Genomic DNA, 23202 nt, shown 5'->3' on the forward strand with positions numbered 1-23202 from the left:
AATTGTTTGATTTGGATAGAAAACACCCTAAAGTTTCTAAAACTGTTTGAATGGTGTCTGTGAGTATAACAGAACTCATTTGGCAGGCCAAAACCTGAGAAGATTCCAAACAGGAAGCGCTCTCTCTGACCATTTCATGGCCTTATTGATCATCTCTAACAAAAACAGGGGATCTCTGGCATGACGTGACATTTTCTAACGCTCCCATAGGCTCCCAGAAGGCGCCAGAAAGCTGAATCGTGGCTTTTCAGCCCATGGCTGAAAAACAGTAGCGCATTTTAATAGTGGTCGATCTGAGGACAATGGGACGGGGCGCGCGTGCCCGAGTCGACTCCATGTTTACTTTCTCTCTCTTTGAACGAAAACCACCACTCCCGATCGGAATATTATCGCTTTTTTACGAGAAAAATGGCATAAAAATTGATTTTAAACAGCGGTTGACATGCTTTGAAGTACGGTCATGGAATATTTAGAATTTTTTTGTCACGAAACGCGTCGGGCGCGTGACCCTTATCCTGTTAGGGCTAGGGGGCAGTATTGACACGGCTGGATAAAAAACGTACCCGATTTAATCTGGTTACTACTCCTGCCCAGTAACTAGAATATGCATATAATTATTGGCTTTGGATAGAAAACACCCTAAAGTTTCTAAAACTGTTTGAATGGTGTCTGTGAGTATAACAGAACTCATATGGCAGGCCAAAACCTGAGAAGATTCCATGCAGGAAGTGGCCTGTCTGACAATTTCTTGCCCTTCTTGATTATCTCTATCCATTACAGAGGATCTCTGCTGTTACGTGACACTTCCTACGGCTCCCATGGGCTCTCAGAAGGCGGCAAAAAGCTGAAACGTGGCTTTGCAGGCTCTGGCTGAAAAAAAGTAGCGCGTTTGGGTAGTGGCTGGTTACAGTACTGTGAGACTCAGGCGCGTGCCCGCGTCGACCGAATGCTTTGTTTTCTTTCCTCTGTTTACCTAAACGCAGATTCCCGGTCGGAATATTATCGCTTTTTTATGAGAAAAATGGCATAAAAATGGATTTTAAACAGCGGTTGACATGCTTCGAAGTACGGTAATGGAATATTTAGAATTTTTTGTCACGAATTGCGCCATGCTCGTGACCCTTTTTACACTTCGGATAGTGTCTTGAACGCACGAACAAAACGCCGCTATTTGGATATAACGATGGATTATTTTGGACCAAACCAACATTTGTTATTGAAGTAGAAGTCCTGGGAGTGCATTCTGACGAAGAACATCAAAGGTAATCTAACTTTTGTAATAGTAAATCGGAGTTTGGTCAGGGCTAAACTTGGTGGGTGTCTAAATAGCTAGCCGTGATGGCTGGGCTATGTACTCAGAATATTGCAAAATGTGCTTTCACCGAAAAGCTATTTTAAAATCGGACACCTCGATTGCACAAAGGAGTTCTGTATCTATAATTCTTAAAATAATTGTTATGTTTTTTGTGAACGTTTATCGTGAGTAATTTAGTAAATTCACCGGAGGTTTGCGGGGGGTATGCTAGTTCTGAACGTCACATGCTAATGTAAAAAGCTGGTTTTTGATATAAATATGAACTTCATTGAACAAAACATGCATGTATTGTATAACAAAATGTCCTAGGGTTGTCATCTGATGAAGATCATCAAAGGTTAGTGCTGCATTTAGCTGTCTTCTGGGTTTTTGTGACATTATATGCTAGCTTGAAAAATGGGTGTCTGATTATTTCTGGCTGGGTACTCTGCTGACATAATCTAATGTTTTGCTTTCGTTGTAAAGCCTTTTTGAAATCGGACAGTGTGGTTAGATTAACGAGAGTCTTGTCTTTAAAATGGTGTAAAATAGTCATATGTTTGAAAAATTGAAGTTTTTGCATTTTTGAGGTTTTTGAATAACGCGCCACGGGATTACACTGGCTGTTACGTAGGTGGGACGATTTGGTGCCACCTACCCTAGAGAGGTTAAAAACAGATGTCAAAGCTGACGTGCATACCTATATAACATAGGTACATGACGTAATGACGCCACGTAAAATGTTGCGCTACATGTGCAACACAGCATTCCTAACCTTGCCCTCAATGTCTGCTGTGTGGATCGAGCAGTCAACAAGTCGAGCAGTCATTTGAAAGAGTAAGAACATTTAAGCGAGACAACTCAAAGGCGAAATCCATTAAAGCCAAGATAATGGAATTCATTGCCCTTGACAATCAACCGTTCTCTGTCGTGGGTGATGTTGGCTTTTGCCGACTGGTCGAGCACCGGTACACACTACCAACTGGGCTATTTTTCAGATGTTGCCCTACCGGAGTTAGACAGTAATAGGGTGATTCTGCAACTACGGGCACTTCTATGTCCTCGGGTCAATTTTGGGGATTTTATCAAAAATAAATAAATATTTGTATGTTAAGTTCATACTGGAATCACCCCAGACTTTTTTAAACACCTCTCTATCAAGTATTTTAGCTACTTTTCAGATGCATTTTATACCCCCATTTCACTATTTTGCCCTTGTCCCTGACCCAGACTTTTAAGCCTCTATTATGTTTTTCTATGAGAAAACAATAATTACACATTATATAATGTTATCTACTACAGAAAGAGTCAATTAAATAAAATCTATATCAATATTTATTGTGAGTATGCCCTTTATATTGTTTTTTTACACAAAATATACCTGTAATTTGGTTGTGGTGTCAACTCTACCACTGAGGACAAATTCCTCATTAATAACGTTTTTTCAAGAGAATATTAATTTAGTTACCATGGAAACATATTGTGACACAGAAGCACATGACTGCAGTGGACAGTTGTTCCAGATGTGATGTCCAGAAGTTGAAGAAAAATGGAGGTAAATAGGCTATAATTTCTTAAATTTGTGGTAGAAATTTCGTATTTAGTGTAAACTATATGCTAGCTGTAATACTAACCAAAGCATGCTAAGCAGCCTGTAAATTTTCTCCAGAAACTGTAGAAGTGTAATTTCCATCACAGTAATTTCCATCACAAACTTAAGTGTGATGGAAATGACAAAAATCCATTATCTTACTTTCTTTTTTTTACTTTAGGCTTATTTAATCATGTTTTGAATTCATTTCATCAATAAAATTATCCAAGGTGTGCACAAGTTGAAAACGAAGTAGTAGATGCCACATAAAACAGCACAGAGGTCACAGACATATAGAAACAAAAAGAAAAAAGTATCCTATACGATACCAGGAACATCTGTAAAAAGACAGGGAGCGATCTGGAAGAAAAAAGAGAAGGGAGAAGTGAAATCTCTCTCTGAGCTTACAAAGCGAGAACAAAGAAGCCAGAGAAGGCGATGGAAATGAAACCAACGGAATAGAAGACAGACTTTAAAGAGAACAGTTGCAATACCTATCAGGCAACACACCACCTCAGTCACCAGATGACTTGCAGCCAGAACATGAGGCCAACACACCTGCCCCTAACTTACCTGCCCCTGATGCACACCCTGATACCCCTTCCTTATCGTCTGCAACAGGAATGAGAAGTCGAATACTTGCTGGAAGGAAAAAGGTTGGAAGAGGTCGCTCAAAAGCATACAGAGATCTAGGTATGACAAATGTTAAACTTGATATTGCTTTAAGAAAAGCTGAGAAATACAAAAAAAGGTATGATCGACTGATGAACAAAATGGAGAGACAAGATTCCCCAAAGACAAAGACAAAACAGCAAATGAAGGGAACTCTGAAGAATAATGAGAAGGATTTTATTGTTTCAAAATGCCATTAGTTGCAAAGCTAAAACAAAAGTATAAAAAGTGGCTTCAAAAATGCTGAGGCAACATCCTGAGAAAGTATGGCCTGGTCAAAGCCGCAAACGGAGAATTTGGATTTTCAGCAAAACCAATGAGGGCAAATGAAAACAGGCCATCAAGTCTTCAATACTCCAGGAAAAATCAGTGTAACAGAATTAGCACTGCCACAGGAGAGAAAATCACTAGATTGTATGAACATGATGACAACAGTAGAGCAACAACAGGGAAAAAGGACACACTAACGAGGAACAAGAAAAAGCAGAAACGCTTCTCGAATGGCACAATTCAGAACCTTTATCAGAAGTTTAAGAGGGAATATTCAGAGATTCAAATTTCCTACTGTGAATTCTGCAAAATAAGTCATTTTTGAGTTGTCAAGCCAGCGGTCCAAGATAGGGACACGTGCCTCTGCAAAACCCACACCAACTTCCAGTTCATGGCGGACAAACTAAAGTGATCAGCTGCAGCAACATTGAGAAACTTATTGAGTCTTTGTGCTGTGAGAACCTGAAGAAAGAGCTCATGTATAGAGAGTGCTCCTTTGTCAAGCGAAAGAGCTTAAAACATCTGACTTTGATGCTGGTGAGCAGACATGGTGGTTTGAGTGGAAAAACAAAGCTGAAGAGAGAGAGAAGAAAAACAAAGAGGGAAACACGGAGAAGTTCACTGTACATTTAACAGTAAAAGAAAAGGTGTGTGGAACACTGTAGATTCTACTGGAGGACTTCTCCAAAGGATTGAAAGAGCAGTTGGGGAAACACGTGTACAATATTCGACACCAATACTCCAAAGTGAGAGAATTAAAAGACACTCTGGGGGAAGAGGAGATCATTGTTCATATTGACTTTGCAGAGAACTACCTGTGTAAATACACCAGTGAAATCCAGGCAGTTCACTTTGGTGATTCTCACAAGCAGCTGACCCTCCACACCTCTGTTGGATATATCACAAATGATACAGTTTCACTTTGCTCACTGAGCTCTTTTATGCAGCATGACCCCTCTGCTATCTGGGCCCATCTCTCAAAAACACTGGCCTACTTCCTTGAGCTCTGCCCATCGGCTACTGCTGTACACTTTGTGAGTGATGGGCCTACAACCCAGTATAGGTCTAAAAAAAAAATTATACTCTCTCCACCCTTCTCTTTGAAATGGGCTTCCAGAGAGTAACATGGAATTTCCTAGAAGCCTGACATGGAACAGGCCCAGCTGATGGGGTAGGAGCAGCTGTGAAACGAAGAGCAGATGGAATTGTGGCAAGGACCTCCCAAATGGAAAAACTATATTTGAGGAACTGTCAAAAGATCAGTCAGCTATCAAGCTCTTATATATCTCAGAGGAGGAGATAGAGCATCGAGGCCCTCCTACCAGATCACCTGGAGACAATCCATGGGAGATTGAAGATACACCAGGTAATAGTTGTGGGTTATTTTATGTCGAATCTCACATTTGTTATACAAACATATTATCACTACACTCTGTATCACTAGACTATGCTATTATTACATATTCTGAATGTGCATAACTTTTTGAATTTCCTGTGTTTCCAGATCGTCACCGACAGTCCCGGAGAGAGAACTTGGCGGATACTCAGTTGCTTCTGTTCCTTTCCACATCACTGCAGCTGTTTCAGCACACAGACTGTGACTCTGCTTGAAAAAACAGAGGCAGACCAAGATGGAAAATTCCAACTCATCTCACAGCACCGTCCAGCCCATTGAAGATCTAAGTGAAGCATTGATCGGAAAGTGGTGTGTAGTGCAGTATGATCAGGACGTTTACCCTGGTATCGTGCAAGACGTTCACGCAGAGAGTGGTGCTCTTGTGAAAACCGCGTTGGCCCCAACTGTTTTTTTTTTGGCCAATGAGAGACGACATCATATGGTACAGACCACAGCATGTGCTTGGACTTGTCCCTGAGCCCCATCCAGTGACCAAAAGGCACATGGAGCTGGATGCCTTGGTCTGGGAGGAACATAGCTCTCTTTCTAAGCCTTAGATACACTTTGAAACTCACTATACAGTACATACAAAGCAGGACATAAAATCATACATTAAATAAAACATGTGTAGCTCTCACTTAGGTGCTAGAATTTTTATTTGTAGCATCGAAGTGTAGTCAAGGACAAAACATTGCTCTAATGTTGAAAAGGTACTAGTTCCAGTGTTTTGGAATGTTACTTTGTCTTATATTAATTAAACGTTTAACAATGGTTGTTGTTCAAAATGTTTGCAATAAAATATACTTTTCATAAAAAAAATTTTACATAGATGTCATTTCCACCACACCATGTCATTTCCACCACAACCCATATTTTTTTAGGTAAATGAGTATATTATGTATAATTGACATACATTTATTTGTCTTAGATATGGAGATCATATGGTTGTTTTCATAATCTCACAAAAAGGTTGGTTGGAAATATCTTATTTTTCATGATAAATGTTTTCAGCTGTTACCAAGGCAAGTTTATACATTCAGGCATCGTGTTGAATTATTAATATTAGGAAAACCTTAAAAAATCATTAGTACATCGCAGCCATTATCATATATTGTTTCTAGACAAATCAAAGATAAGTACAATACTGCGAAAATGGAGGTTGAATAAGTTTTAATTTCTGAAAGCTTGCACGGCCAAAGTGCCCGAAGTTGCAGAATCACCCAATAGATACAGTAGCACTGTTCAAAGCTGTACAAAAAAGTCTGCAAACAAGCAAACACCGGCCATGAACGATCTGTTTACATACCGCGTTGGTAATAAAGCAACATTTGTTCGACCGCAACTTCTGGGGTAGCTGGTTGTGTGTTGGTACCTAGCTAGCACCAATACAACCAGCCTGAAAACAATGACCAGTAGAAACTGTAGTCATTTTCATTATTCTTAGCAATGATTTAGGAATCCTTGAGTAAATATTTGCTAGGTTGCCACTTGTTGTTCGCCTACTGAAATGAAAATAAATAGCTAGCCAGCTACTTAACCCTTTTGCCCAAAGCTAACGTTATAAGCAGCCAGCTAGCTTCATCTGGCTAGTGAGGTTTGACCGGACCGGGTTGTGTGTTGTGAAGCTAGCCACAATAAGGATTAGGCACAGGCACAATAGTGGAATTTGCGATACACGTCAAATAGTGTTATTTGACGTGTATCTTTTTTTGACACACAAAGACACAAGCGGCGTTCCATAGAAATCCTGGTTGAGAATGAAACGACTGAACAAATGAACAACCAAACAGCACAGCAAGTAAGTGAAAGAAAAAGGTTTTGATTATGTTTTACTGGTAATGGGGACATACGTAAATGCCAACAAAATAACTTTTTGGTCAGTGTGGTGTGTGTGTGTAACCGTTATTTAACTAGGCAAGTCAGTTAAGAACAAATTCTTATTTACAATGACGGCCTACCCCGACCAAACACGGACGGCTCTGGGTCAATTGTGCGCCGCCCTATGGGACTCCCAATCACTGCCGGATTTGATACAGCCTGGATTCGAACCAGGGACTGTAGTGACGCCTCTTGTACAGATGCAGTGCCTTAGACGTCCATGTGTGTGTGTGTGTGTGTTAACTATTTAACTGTACTAGAATGCTTAAAAGGCCGCAAAATGTTTCATATCGGTAGCCGTTTTGGGGAAGGAAAAATATCGGTATCGGCCAAAAATGTCATATCGGTGCATCACTAGTTCCTAATGTTTGGTAAACTCAGTGTATATCTAAATGTATGGCCGAAGTGGCACTATTGCTCCCACAATATCTAAAAATGAAAAGCTGAAATGTCTTGAGTCAATTAGTATTCAAACATTATGGCAAGCCTAAATAAGTTCAATAGTAAAAATGTGCTTAAAAGGTCACATAATAAGTTGCATGGACTCACTCTGTGTGCAATAATAGTGTTTATCATTATTTTTAAATGACTACCTCATCTCTGTAACCCACAAATACAATTATCTGTAACATCCCTCAGTCGAGCAGTGAATGTCAAACACAGACTCAACCACAAAGAACAGGCATATTTTCCAATGCCTCGCAAAGAAGGGCACCTATTGGTAGATAGGTAAAAATGTAAAAAAGCAGACACTGAATATCCCTTTGAGCATGGTGAAGTTATTAATGACACTTTGGATGGTGTATCAATACACCCAGTCACTACAAAGATACATGCGTCCTTCCTAACTCAGTTGCCGGAGAGGAAGGAAACCGCTCAGGGATTTCACCATGAGGTCAAAGGTAACTTTAAAACAGTTACAGAGTTGAATGGCTGTGATAGAAGAAAACTGAGGATGGATCAACAACATTGCAATTACTCCACAATACTAACCTAAATGACATGGTGAAAGGAAGGAAACCTGTTCATAATAAAAATATTCCAAAACATGCATCCTGTTTGCAATAAGGTACTCAAGTAAAATATAGCAAAAAATGTCCTGAATACAAAGCGCTATGTTTGGGGCAAATGCAACACAACACATCACTGAGTACCTCTCTTCAATTTTGAAGCATGGTGGTGGCTGCATTATGGGTATGCTTTTCATTGGCAAAAACTATGGATTATTTTTGGTTAAAAAGAAACTGAATAGAGCTAAGCACAGGCAAAATCCTAGAGGGAAACATGATTCAGTCTGCTTTCCAACAGACACTGGGAGACAAATTCACCTTTCAGCAGGACAATGACCTAAAACGCAAGGCCAAATATACACTGGAGTTGCTTACCAAGGCGACATTGAATGTTCCTGAGTGGCCTGAGTACCCAGAAACACAGCTGTAATCGCTGCCAAAGGTGATTCTAACATGTATTGACTCAGGGGTGTGAACACTGATAAAATTTAAAAAAATGTTTCACTTTGTCATTATGGAGTATTGTGTGTAGATGGGTGAGAGAAAAAAATCTATTCAGGCTGTAACACAACAAAATGTGGAATAAGTCAATGGGTATCGGAATAATGGGTATGAATACTTTCTGAAGGCACTGTATTTTACTCACTGTCAAAGCCAGGAAGGAGCATCAGGGACTGGTAGTTTCCATACATTTCCAACTCTGATTGGCTAACGTCTATTAAGTCGCTTTCCATTTTTCCTCTGGAATCTTCAACACCTGTTATGATTCTCATGTCTGCAGCCGATCACCTCTGAGTTCTGCAGGGGGTTTGACCCTTCCAATGCAGACAACGAACTGGCAGCACATGATCATGTGTGTGTTACAAGCAGCTGTAGAGTGGTACACACACACATATACACACTCACACTCTCTTGACACATCCCCCCCCGTGATATTAATGCTTGCTCAATGTCACATTCCAACAGGAAAGAGGCCCCTCACTCTCACACATAAGTACACACTCCTTTGTTTTACTATCCTTGTGGGGACGAAACAATTGATTCCCATTCAAAATCCTATTTTCCCTAACCCTGAACCTAAACCTTAACCCCTAACCCTAACTCATAAACCTAATCCTAATTCTAACCCTAACCCTAATATAACCCTAAACATAACCCCTAAGCCTAAAATATACTTTTTCCTTGTGGGGACCGGCAAATTGTCAGAATTTTCCTTGTTTTACTATCCTTGTAAGTGTAACAGTGTAGGTTCCGTCCCTCTCTTCGCCCCAACCCGGGCTCGAACCAGGGACCCTTGCACACATCAACAACTGACACCCCACGAAGCATCGTTACCCATCGCTCCACAAAAGCCGCGGCCCTTGCAACGCAAGGGGAAACCCTACTTCAAGTCTCAGAGCGAGTGACGTCACCGATTGAAACGCTATTAGCGCGCACCACCGCTAACTAACTAGCCATTTCACATCGGTTACATAAGGACTTATGTAACACACACACATGAATGTACTTGAGTATGCCACCATACAAACATCATCTGGCTTAAGGTGGTTTTATTTATTACTTCAGCCTAAGAGATACTGGTGAGCTCTTTATTTAAATCATATAAACAGTGTTTAAGCCTGTAGCCTCCTGGCCTGAGGGGTATCCTACGAAGCAAGCTAGATCTACTCAGGGTTTTCTAAAGCTAACCAGCTTCCGCTACCTTCCCATTCCAGCTCAGGCTTCATCTGTATTACGACAGTAGTATATTGGATATTGCTCGTCCGCCTGCCGCTAATTTTTTATTTAACCTTTCTTTAACTAGGCAAGTCAGTTAAGAACAAATTCTTATTCTACAATGACGGCCAAACCTGGGCCAATTGTGCGCCACCCTATGGGACTCCCAATCACGGCCAGATGTGATACAGCCTGGATTCAAACCAGGGACTGTAGTGACACCTCTTGCACTGAGATGCAGTGCCTTAGACCGCTGTGCCACTCTAGCAGGCTAACTGCGCGTGCATGTCACAGGTGGCGAGTCGATCACCGAACTCTTCATTGAGACAATGCTTAAACATCAATGCATTGGCAAGTCATTTTCATTTGTGCCGAAATCTAAATTGAATTAAAGTTAACTTGCAAATTCAGCAGGTTACGGTGGGAAACAGACTTTTAGAAGTGCCATCTTTATTTTATTACTTTGGTTATCAATGCACAAGCACCTTTTTTCCCCACTCCTATCGATAAAATATTTGCATTGAATCATACAAATTAATAAAATATTGTCTTCCTCAAATGAAGTGGATGATGATGATGCAATCTTTGCGGGAGGGAGGGAATCTGATTGAAGTGGTCCTCAACTCATGGCTCATGCACTTCATTCAGGATAAATGGAGTTAGCCCTGAGTTAGCCACAGAAATTCGTTGCCACAGAAATTTACCTGACTAAAAGGTGAGCCACTTTCATTGGTACCAATCATCCCAAGTTGAACGCAGAGTTGACCAACGTTACCTCGCTAACTCCTCAAACTACATTTGTAGTATAGGGCTCTGACAAACAAAAGGTATGATGGGTCCACACTCAAAAAGATGACACATAAAGCTTCCGTAAGGCTCTGGTCTGGCCTGAGGATATTCACAAAGCCTCTCAGTAGAAGTCCATTATTATCTGAGAGGCAAAACTGATCCTAGACCAGCCCTGGTATTGTGTGTGGAGACAGAGCCCACTCATTCCTGTCAAAATTAAGATGATGTCGGATCAATCAGGGACCGTATAATCCTCTTACCCCCTGTAAGCATCTCCAACCTGGTTATTTACAGCACGCCCAGCTGTCAATGTGTGTGTGTAGGGAATGAATAGTTGATGATGAACAGTCTGTTAGGCCCTAGCTTCTATCAGAGACAACATCTCATCTCTCAGAGTGGCTGGGCCATTATGTTACAGATGAGGCTTTATACACAGCAAAACAAACAGAGCAATTACAAGTCAACTGAAAAACACCGCTGGTAGGAGAGCAGCACTAATGTCATTTCACTAAGTTGGTGTATATTCAAACATAAAATAATTGCAGAGCATACTGTGCAAAGACAATACGCCTTGGTAGACATATCAAATACACTGTTTCAGATAATATAGGCTACCACAAAATCAAATGTATAATATGATGTAGAAGCAGAAATATGGTTATATTATTACATATAATCTGTATGAAAGACATGAGAGGATTTTCAATGTCATGTTAAAAATGGTGTCAGTCCCAAGAGAGCGTGCAGCTTCCTGAAACACTGTAGAGACCTTCACGGGTCCTGTTCCAAAACGGGAACATCCCATTGGGGCGGCAGGAAGCAGCCCCAATGGGTTAGAGCGTTGGGCCAGTAACAGAAAGGTTGCTGGATCAAATCCCCAAGCTGACAAGGTAAAAACTCTGTCATTCTGCCCCTGAACAAGGCAGTTAACCCATTGTTCCCCGGTAGGCTGTCATTGTGAATAAGAATTTGTTCTTAACTGACTTGCCTAGTTAAATAATGGTAAAATCCGGACCCAATATGCATCAATTCATTTTTACAACATAGAGACCCGTTCCAAACGGACCGATGATAACTATACCCGTTCCGTATACACCTAGTCAGATCCAGACCCGGTCCGATCCGAGTGAGGGAAGCAGGAGAAACATACATTTAAGCTACTTTATTAACCGGAGCTGATAAAGCGTGAGGAGAGGAGGTAGAGGTGATGCTCTAGCAGGGGCCATACTGTGTGCGTCAGCTACTGTGAGTGTGAGCGAGTGACATGGGGAACATGGAGGAGGGATAGAGAGACGAGAGACCGCAACCAACCAAGCCGACTCGTGTTATAGTAGACTAGTAGCTCCCATAGCTAGGTTATTTATCATCCAATAGGATTATGTAGTACCTGTCTTGACTGCATCAAACTTTAGCTAGCTAGGCAAACTGAGGCTGCGGTGCATGCACATTCTCATAGTTACAAGTAACACCATTCGGAATATAAAGTAGCAGCCTACATGTTGGCTCTTGGTCATTATAGCCTATCCTTCTCCTTTAACTTTGAATTCCATTGAGTAAATACTGTAACGTTATCTCCTAACTTTTTCCACACACGGTTGGCTCTATGACTGTAGCCTAGTGCCGCTTTGATGACTTATGATTGGCCAACAACAAGCTACACACTCTTGTGAAAAGCAAAGAGCAGCAGCATAAATTATATATATTTCTCTCTCTCTCTCTCTCTCTCTCTCTCTCTCTCTCTCTCTCTCTCTCTCTCTCAGCAGTCGGGTTCGAATCTATATGGGTCCTTCTGGACACTTAACGAGACCCGTGACAATCATATCAGATCCGACCCAGACCCGTGACATTATTTACAATTCTGGATCCGGACCTGCTAGGGTCTCGGTATTCGGGTACAGGCTGATCCATGAAGACCTCTCGCCAAGTAAAAAAAACACGCATGCATGCACACGCGTACGCACGCGCACACACAGTCTCTGTCCCTGTTATGTGGGTCTTAAGGGATTTAGCCTAGAAAAGGAGGGAATTCTATCCCATTGGGTGGGCTCTCAAACACCCAGTGGGGCCTTGGATTGCTTTTTCGTTAAAGTCTCTTGCAGACTTTTCTCTGTTGAAATGACAGAAGATGCTGCCAAGCAGACATCATTAACTTGCATGGCTTTAAGTATGTGAGGAGACAGAAAGCACATAGCGAGTCCTTTCAGTCCAAGTCAAAGCATCACATTCATTGGTAAAACACTTCAGTATTACATGGGAAGACACAGTAACGTTGCTAATGGTTACTAATGGGAATATAGAGTCAACTACTGATATACTGTGTATGTAGTGGCTCGAGACTACTTGAACTCTATTCAATTATCACGTGAGAAATGTAAACTCCGTTACATCTGTAATCATACCAATCTAAATTTGTGTTATTTTTTTATAACTATTTTGACTATTCAGCAGCACCATCATTATAACAGGCATGACACATGTAACTTACAGCTGTTTACGTATTTACACAAACAGCCTTGGACATGTGACTGTGACATAAGGCGATTACAAATGTATGTGGTAATAGGTGTTCGAATCACCATTTCATACATGTCCACCATCATTCCATGGATCTTTATTGAGTCAGTTTTCTAAGTATGGTGTAACATCAGTTGCGATGCATAAAGTCATTGGCTACATTTTGAATGGGCTCCTACTGTACAGAAACCCTGGTCTGCTGATCTCTCTCTCTCTCTCTCTCTCGGAGGCTTACATTTCCATCCTGGTGTCTATTTCATGTACTGATTAACAGAGGAGGGGGGTGATGAGGGGGAGTAATGGTGGGGGGGCGGTCATATGCCATGTGGCCAGGGTAGCAGAGGACGGGCCCGCCGTCTGTGGATTATGGAGAGGGAGTGTGTACGTGCGTGTGTTATGTACCTGTGTGTGTGTGTTTGCTTGCGTAAGTGTCTGTGAGTGTGCGTTATGTAGATGCCTTTGTGTGTTGCGTAGAGGGCGGGGGGGTCTGATGGTGGACTGTGCCAGTTGTTGCAGGATTAAAGAGGATTATCTTGGGATGGGTCCTGGAGGACAGTGTATTGATGCTGATCTATAGAGCTACTGTACAGAACTGTATGTGTCTCCAAGGCCTCACGCTTCTGTTGGGGCTACTGTGCCGTCAATTATCTTTTTCTCTAAGAAACCGGCTGCTATGTCTGACCACAATTGAACTCGCACAACAAAAACAGGCTGATAAACATCTCTACATTGAGACGTTATGTTGTAATACAAGAAGTTACTGTATGGCATAGTAATATAGTGACTATTTATATGATATACCGGCTAGTCTATTGAATTCCCCAATCATCCTACAAGAGGCTACAATGTTATGAAGTTTACATAAAGAGTAAAGCCAACCTCGAGCCCGTCTCTATCTGTGGAGCTGCACTATACTGAAGCACTAGGATTGGCCCAGACTGGAGCAGAAAAAATGGCAATTAGATAAGGGAACTGATTCAAAATCACAAGCCTGCCAGTGTATAGAAGAGTCGCCACAGAGCACAGTGCCTGGCCCTGACACTATTTTTGTCCCGACTATTTCTGAGTTCCCCATACAGAAAGAAAAAAAGAAAGAAAAAGAGAGAGAGAGAGCAAAGGAGAGAGAGGGTCAACAAATTACAATAAAATGTAAACATGAAGAACAGAACGGTGTATGTAGGATTGAGGAGGATGGTTATAGCATCCAAACACAGTGAGTCAGGTGGAGGAGCGTAGCCCACAGCAACAAGCGCATTAGAAACAATAGAGCATGGTAGGAACGAGGTAATGACGACAAGACAGACAGAGACCTGAGGCTGTTCCTATACGATGGATCTGGGTCGGACAGAAAGCAGAGGGTCCTGGGTAATTAAACTAGATACTAACACACATAAGACATAGTTGGGCGGACGGAGGGAATGAAACGCAGACACACACACACACAACTACAGCGTTCTCACACGCACACACACACACACACGTGCACGCACAAACACACACAGATTCGACAAGTACCAAGCTACATACTGATAGCTGATAAGAAACAGGTGTGTTGTTGAATGCCAAGCAAGAGAGGGAGAGCGAGAGAGAGGACTGAAGGTGCCGCCTGATCTCCACACTCTCTTCCCTCTCTTTATCTCCTAACCCCTTTCCAAACACAGCAGCACATAGAGGGCCTCTCAGCGCCCAGGACCCAAAACAACACGGGTCTTGTACTACCTATTAAGGGACATCATCAAATAATTGTCAATGAAACATTAGCTCCACGTTGGGCCGTTGGATCCCTCTGTGTCTGTGGAGAGAGGGAGGGAGGAAGAGGGAGAGAGAGGGGGTTATTGAGAAGGGAGAGCTACGGCTCATCTCCCGGCAGGTCTTAGTTCCCTGGAGGAGAGGCAGAAGTGGATACTACATTTATTGAGCACCGCTTGTGCTACAGACACTGTACATTCTATAGCAGTGAAGGAATCAACGTCAGTTCATGTGGCTTCACCACATACAGACAGCCTAACTTGGTATACTGAAGATGTTTTTAAAGTCTCTTCTATATCCGTCTGTCCATCGATCCATTTATATGTTTGCTCATCTGCTGTCTGTCTGGCTCTGTCTGTCACCCGTCTGTCCATCCGTCTTGTCTGTCTGTCTGCGGTGTGAAGCCCCATATGAACGGAGGCTGATTTATTCAGTGATATTAGGAAGTCTCAACACTGATATTAGTGAGTACTACAGAGAACACTAGTAATGAAATCACGCTGCCATTCTAGTTCTATACAGTTTCGGGGCAATTAAGAGGGCGTAAGTAGGAAGGAAGTGTGCTAGTGTTATATATTTATAAATAGTGAACAAAGTATAACTGGGGGATTTTTTTTCCCCCCGAGGAATCTGAACGACTTATTCATATCCTCTTGTTATTATGCTGCTGCTGAATATAATTCAGTGACATCTGTTTCAAAACCTGCGTCTAAATGTTTTACTACAACATCATTTCCCTGTGATTTTCAAAAAATTACATATATGTAACAACCTTTTTATCAGGGATGGGAAACTTGTAGGCCTGCGGATAAAAACAAAATGATATATACAGTACCAGTCAAAAGTTTGGACACACCTACTCATTACATTGTAGAATAATAGTAAGGATATCAAAACTATGAAATAACACATACTGTATGGAATCATGTAGTAATCAAAAATATATTTTACATTTTAGATTCTTCAAAGTAGCCAACCTTTGCCTTGATGACAGCTTTGCACACTCTTCGCATTCTCTCAACCAGCTTCATGAGGAATGCTTTTCCAACCGTCTTGAAGCCGTTCCCACATATGCTGAGCATTTGTTGGCTGCTTTTCTTTCACTCTGCGGTCCAACTCATCCCAAACCATATCGATTGGGTTGAGGTCGGTTGATTGTGGAGTCCAGGTCATCTGATGCAGCACTCCATCACTCTCCTTGGTCAAATAGCCGTTACACAGCCTGGAGGTGTGTTTTGGGTCATTGTTCTGTTGATAGTCCCACTAAGTGCAAACCAGATGGGATGACGTATCGCTGCAGAATGCTGTGGTAGCTATGCTGGTTGAGTGTGCCTTAAATTCTAAATAAATCCCTGACAGTGTCACCAGCAAAGCACCCCTACACCATCACACCTCCTCCTCCATGCTTCACGGTGGGAACCACACATGCGCAGATCATCTGTTCACCTACTCTGCGTCTCACAAAGACACGGTGGTTGGAACCAAAAATCTCTAATTTGGATTTATCAGACCAAAGGACAGATTTCCACTGGTCTAATATCCATTGCTTGTGTTTCTTGGCCCACGCAAGTCTCTTCTTCTTATTGGTGTCCTTTAGTAGTGGTTTCTTTGTTGCTGCAGCAATTCAACCATGAAGGTCTGATTCACTCAGTCTCCTCTGAACAGTTGATGTTGAGATGTGTCTGTGAAGCATTTATTTGGGCTGCAATCTGAGGTGCAGTTAACTCTAATGAACTTATCCTCTGCAGCAGAGGTAACTCTGTGTCTTCCTTTCCTGTGGCGGTCCTCATGAGAGCCAGTTCCATCATAGCGCTTGATGGCTTTTGCAACTGCAATTTCTTGATCTTTTTTGGATTGACTGACCTTCATGTCTTAAAGACTGTCATTTCTCTTTGCTTATTTAAGCTGTTCTTGCCATAATATGGACTTTGCATTTTACCAAATATGTCTGTATACCACCCCTACCTTGTCACAACAGAAATAATTGGCTAAAACGCATTAAGAAGGAAAGAAATTCCACTAGTTAACTTTTAACAAGGAACACCTGTTAATTGAAATGCATTCCAGGTGACTACATCATGAACCTGGTTGAGAGAATGCCAAGAGAGTGCAAAGCATCAAGGCAAAGAGTGGCTACTTTGAAGAATCTCAAATCTAAAATATATTTTTAACACTTTTTTGTTAACTTCATGATTCCATGTGTTATTTCATAGTTTTTATGTCTTCACTATTATTCTACAATGTAGAAAATAGTAAAAATAAAGAAAACTGTGGTCTCAACTTACCGTTGAGAGTTAGAATAATATAATACACAAGGTGCAATTTTGAAATTTGGTTGTGTATCAGCAGTCACTCAATTAGCCCATGTCGGTGATTTTGTTTTAGATTGGTGTAATGGGTGCCTGTCGGTGGCACGGAAGTCAGGCGCAGGAAAACGAACTTGGTATAAACGGAGTCGTTTAATAAGTGCTCATAAAACTCCAAAATCAAAATATACAAAAATAATATAAGTGGGTACAAAACCCGTCACGCACCGACACATGACTTGCACCTAACATACAATAAAACAATCTCCGACAAGGACATGAGGGGAAACAGAGGGTTAAATGCACAACATGTAATTGATGGGATTGGAACCAGGTGTGAAGGAAGACAAGACAAAACCAATGGAAAATGAAAATGGATCAGTGATGGCAAGAAGGTCGGTGACGTCGACCGCCGAACACCGCCCAAACAAGGAGAAGGACCGACTTCGGCGGAAGTCGTGACAATTGGTAAGTTAGTCTAGCAGCCAGCTATCTAAACTTGTAGTAAGCATGTTTGAATTACCGATCGGGGTGGGGCCCATTGATCATCAGTTATCGTATAAAAACGGCAAACAATTGCCTCCACCTTATGGAAAAATGTGTAGAATTGTAGGAAATTAGCTGTAAACCTGCACATTTTTCTCTCCGTCCAATGGCAAAATTAGTAGAATTGCATGAAATAAGTTATAAAATTGCAAAATTCTCTTCGCTCTCATGAGGGGGGCCGCTAAAATGTTTTGCTCGCAAGGTGGAGGGCGTATATGGATGTGGGTACGCAGACCCACGAGCCACTGCAGCCCCTCATGATGAGTTCCACTTTTGTTGTGGCCCCCACCCCCATCAAATTTGCCCATCCTTGCTTTTGTTTAACAAACATGGTCAGCACTGAGAATGATGTCAATGGTGTAATAACTCATAAAGAGAGATTTTAATCACTGGCCACTTTAATAAATGGAACACTAGTCACTTTAATAATGTTTACATATTTTGCATTACTCATCTCATATGTATATACTCTATTCTATTGTATCTTAGTCTATGCCGCTCCGACTTTGCTCGTCCATATAGTTATATATTCTTAATTCCGTTCCTTTACTTAGATTTGTGTGCGTTGTGTGTATTTGTCAATGGTGTGCGTACTGGGGAAGAAGTCAGGTGCAGGAGAGCAGAGAGATGTGAACAGGCACACACTTTATTGAGGCAGGAGAAACCAACAGACGGACGCCACTGCGTCGAAACCTCCAGCCAATTGGCAAAAGTGCAAAACGCGCAAACAGTCACAATAATTATGTTCAAACAAATAAACATACTTCGTGAAATAAAACACGGAATAAACGAACACCAGTATAGCATGTCAAAACTGACACGTAACACAAAACAATTTCCCACAAAGACATGAGGGGGAACAGAGGAATAAATACATGTAGTGTGATTGGGAATGAAAACCAGGTGTGCAGGGAACAAGACAAAACAAATGGATAAATGAAAAATGGAGCTGCGATGGCTAGAAAGCCGGTGACGTCGAACGCCGAACGAACAAGGAGAGGAGCCGACTTCGGCAGAAGTCGTGACAGTATTGTTGTGAAATTGTTAGATATTACTTGTTAGATATTACTGCACTGTTGGAGCTAGAAACACAAGCATTTCGCTACACCCGCAATAACATCTACTACACACATGAATGTGACCAATAAAATGTTCTTTGATTTGAGAGGATATGTCTATTACAAATTCTACTACTTAGAGTTGCAGATTTACCTGATTGTTCTAGTTCTGCTGTTACAACCCCAACAGCATTGTCATATTTTGGCCGAAAGAAAATAGAGTAGCTTTTAATAGTGACGTTATCCTCAGATAGCCTGGCATAAGATAACACGATAGTTGACATGCTGCTTAAATACACCTTCAAGTCGTTTGAAACGTATGAATGGTGCTAATAAATGCTTCTTTTGAGTAATCGTATAGCCTCAAACCATTCTCTTGCATTCTCTGAGAGGCTCAGTCAGTGGACGAGAGTATTAGTAGCCTTGCATTGTTAAAAGGGCTGATCCCAAGTCAGCCTTCCTAATCACCATTGGCAGTAAAAACCCTAATGACTTGGCCACATGACTTCTCATTCTCTTTGAGTGCTTGCTGCAAGAAGAGATCAGCACACTCACAGTCGTGACCATAGAGCCAACATGGCTGGTTCCTACTCAACTAAGATGTGTTCTGCCATTGTATTGGGGTTAAGCAGGTAGGGCTCCCCAGTGGTGCACCGGTCTAAGGCACTGCATCTCAGTGCTAGAGGCGTCACTACAAAATCCAGAAGTTACTTTACATTGAAGTCTTTTTATAAGTTAACTTTCAATGTCCCACAGGAACTGCTGAATGTCTTTCACATTTTCCTTTTGGTTGGACTATCCAGGTAGACCCAGTGGACCTTTTCCTCTTCACTGATACCCACATCCCACTTGGCACAGACATAATTTCAACGTTTCGATTGTCATTTTATTGAGTTGTCAACTAGCGGAAATTCAACTTGAAATCAACAAGAGTTTGAAGCATGTCATTGGATTTACTGTAGGTTCAAAGTTGGGTGAAAAAGAAAATACAAAATCCAGAAGTTACTTTACATTGACGACTTTCTGGAAATCCAATCAGTTTCCCACATTTATCCAACATCATCGCATTGATTTATTTTGTTGAAATGACGTGGAAACAACATCGATTCAACCAGCTTGTGCCCAGTGGGATAAGAGCAGGAGTCTGACCAATGCAAAGTTCAAACAAAGCAAAGTCCACTGTTGCAGAGGAGACACAACGGGGATGAACCCATAAAGACATACTTGCCCAACACTGATTTGTTCACATGAGAGAGACAGAGAGAGAGAGAGAGAGAGAGAGAGACTCTGCTTGCAGAATTCTGCAAAAATATTGTCTGTGTGCAACGTAAAATACCAAATAATGCATGCAGAGCAGAACTAGGCTGATACCCTCTAATTATCAAAATCCAGAAAAGAGACTTTAAATTCTACAACCACCTAAAAGGAAGTGATTCCCAAACCTTTAATAACAAAGCCGTCACCTACAGAGAGATGAACCTGGAGAAGAGTCCCCTAAGCAAGCTGGTCCTGGGGCTCTTCTCACAAACAAACAGGCCCCACAGAGCCCCAACACAGCAACACAATTAGACCCAACCAAATCTTGAGAAAACAAAAAGATAATTACTTGACACATTGGAAAGAATTAACCAAAAAACTGAGCAAACTAGAATGCTATTTGGCCCTAAACAGAAAGTACACAGAGGCAGAATACCTGACCACTCTGACTGACCCAAAATTAAGGAAAGTTTTGACTATGTACAGACTCAGTGAGCATAGCCTTGCTATTGAGAAAGGTCGCCGTAGGCAGACCTGGCTCTCAAGAGAAGACAGGCTATGTGCACACTGCCCACAAAATGAGGTGGAAACTGAGCTGCACTTCCTAACCTCCTGCCAAATCTATGACCAGATTAGAGACACATATTTCCCTCAGATTACACAGACCCACAAAGAATTTGAAAACAAATCCAATTTTGAAAAACTCCCATATCTATAGGGTGAAATACCACAGTGTGCAATCACGGCAGCAAGATTTGTGACCTGTTGCCACAAGAAAAGGGCAACCAGTGAAGAACATACACTACACCATTGTAAATTCCCATTTCCCTTTTGTACTTTAACTATTTGCACATTGTTACAACACTGTATATAGACATAATATGACATTTGAAATGTCTCTATTATTTTGGAACTTGTGAGTGTAATATTTACTGTTTATTGTTTATTTCACTTTTGTTTATCCATTTCACTTGCTCTGGCAATGTAAACATATGTTTCCCATGTCAATAAAGCCCCTTGAATTGAGAGAGAGGGGTGTGGGGGAGAGAGTACCAGTGAAGTAAATGGAGGCCTCTGTAGCAATATGAGCATGTGATTACACATACATAAAATCCATGAGGAAATGATGTATGGGAGACTTTCAGAATCATTTATACTATAATAGTCGGCTGTCATTTCATGTATGCATGTATTCACGTTTGTTCTGATAATTATCCCCAAATGTAAATGGAAACACTCTTCATGGTTTTATTTGAATGTGTGGTTTTCCTTGAATTAATTATTTATTGACAATAGGTGGCGTTATAGTAGTGTAACAATGACCTATACTTTCAGAACTCTAAAATCGAAATATGCATAAGGGAACAATATAGTAGGCTGTATCATGCGAGGACATGCAATAGAATAGAATATTGAATTGAAAAAGAATACGTATTTCCAATACAAAGAGAGAAGAGGTCTTTGGGACCACATGGCTGCTTATTCATTGCTTGTGGTGTGGGCACTTCGTTGTTATTTGATAGAAGATATTATGATGATTCAAGCAGAACAATTTCAGCCAATTAAGTGTAGCCTACTAAAGAGAAGTGTGCGTTGAAAAAAGTCCGACTCTCTCACGGTGGTCTTGTTTAACTTTCCACTAGAACAGCGGTGAGGTGGGTGAATGTATCATTCTGTCGCATGGATAAGCACTTCTTTGCCAAACCAGACCCATAAATAAGACCAGCAAACAGTTTAACAAGAAGCGCGTTAAAATAGCCATAAATTACACAAGCGCAATTAAAGTGCCAAACCCTGACTAAGAAAGACTAAGATAAGTTATCACCTGACTTGTGCATTGGCACTGCCTTCTTGTCAATAGACCTATACATTAGGCGCGGGACAAGTGTTAACTACATAGATAAATAACATTGCCACTCATGATTTATTGCCTGCGGGTGTAAAGTCCGCTGTGCAAAAATAATTCAGTTTATCAAACGACACGTTATTGCCCAAACAACCCAGATAACCAACTGCAAGAGCAGCCTATGCGGGTTATAGCCTACCGCTCGTGTCCGAAGACTTTAAAGAGTGAGGAAAAGCGTACTTACTTCGATGTAGACACGATTCATTATTATCCATAACTGTATGGAAGTTATTAATGTCCGTTTTTTCTCTCAACGATGGATGTTCTAACCGTCAGAGCAGCATCTCTGTGAACGCCGTTCCCGGCTTGACTGATTCTCTTCTCAGTTGCCTGGTTGGACTACCACACATGGAGGGGCCAAGTGGAGTGGGTGGCTGAAAAATGGGATTCTCCAAAATGATAACGTTATTTGCTTAATCTGCCGACACAGATACACCATGCAAAGCCATCGTCCACTAAATACAGCAACAGATGTTGATAGTTCGCGCAGCCTGTCAATGCGTTTTATTATGAGAGAGAATTAAAGCTTAAATTGAAGATTTATAAATCCAACTGTTTAAACGAGTACACATACTGTATGACATTTTAATTGCAGATATGGGTTAAAACATCTTAAAATTGCTTACTGTTTGTCTTATCACCAACATTAAGAAAATGACATGGAAATAGTTTGTGCTTTAAAATAATGGCATTGAATTAGAATTGAATGAGAATCCCATTGATTCAATGTGAGATCCATGTTTTATCAAATTGTGTTTCTCTTTTAAACCTATGTGGCTACTTGTAGACTAGGGCTACATTTAAAAATAGGCTTTCCACTTAAAATCTGCTATTAGGCTACATTTTGGGCATTCCAAATGAGGACATATGTATTCAAATGTTTCTTTTTGCACAGCTAAATATTTAAATCAGAGAATGTCAATATGTAGGTTAATATGCTAATATGTCATTGAGGAATTAAAGTGAACATTCTTCAAATTCCAAAGGGTTGTAGCTATAGTAATACTATGTTTGACCACTGATGGAAGGTCTGAAGACCCCCTTGGACCCCCCCACCCAAGATCTTTCTAAAGAGTGAGGAGGGGTCATATAAGGGTGTGGTCCTCCCACTGCCCTGGAAGGTTATTAAGAAGTCACCAGCATTCACAGTCTAGAACTCTCGGTGGGGGGGGACGCTCCGCGAGCACCGCGGCTGGCCACTCCGTCAGTCCAGTCGCTCTGCTCCCTGGCTGGGAAAGCCTCCCCCCAGC

General features: G+C 41.3%; 1 protein-coding gene across 3 annotated transcripts in view; it reads right to left on the bottom strand.

The window, feature by feature from the left end:
- Window positions 1-22332, bottom strand: part of rxrga (retinoid x receptor, gamma a) — a 51900-nt gene extending 29568 nt beyond the window's left edge. The window contains exon 1 of one of the 3 annotated variants that reach the window (XM_014139718.2): window positions 22137-22332. In XM_014139718.2, coding sequence (XP_013995193.1) covers window positions 22137-22167 — 31 coding nt within the window. In that variant the 5' untranslated portion in view covers window positions 22168-22332. Of the gene's footprint in view, window positions 1-8757; window positions 9019-22136 lie in introns of those variants that run through there. The other 2 variants (XM_014139717.2, XM_014139716.2) reach the window with 2 other exon arrangements.
- Window positions 22333-23202: the final 870 nt, after the last annotated feature.

This window comes from Salmo salar, chromosome ssa14 (genome assembly GCF_905237065.1).
Source record: "Salmo salar chromosome ssa14, Ssal_v3.1, whole genome shotgun sequence".
Classification (NCBI taxonomy): Eukaryota; Metazoa; Chordata; class Actinopteri; order Salmoniformes; family Salmonidae; genus Salmo; species Salmo salar.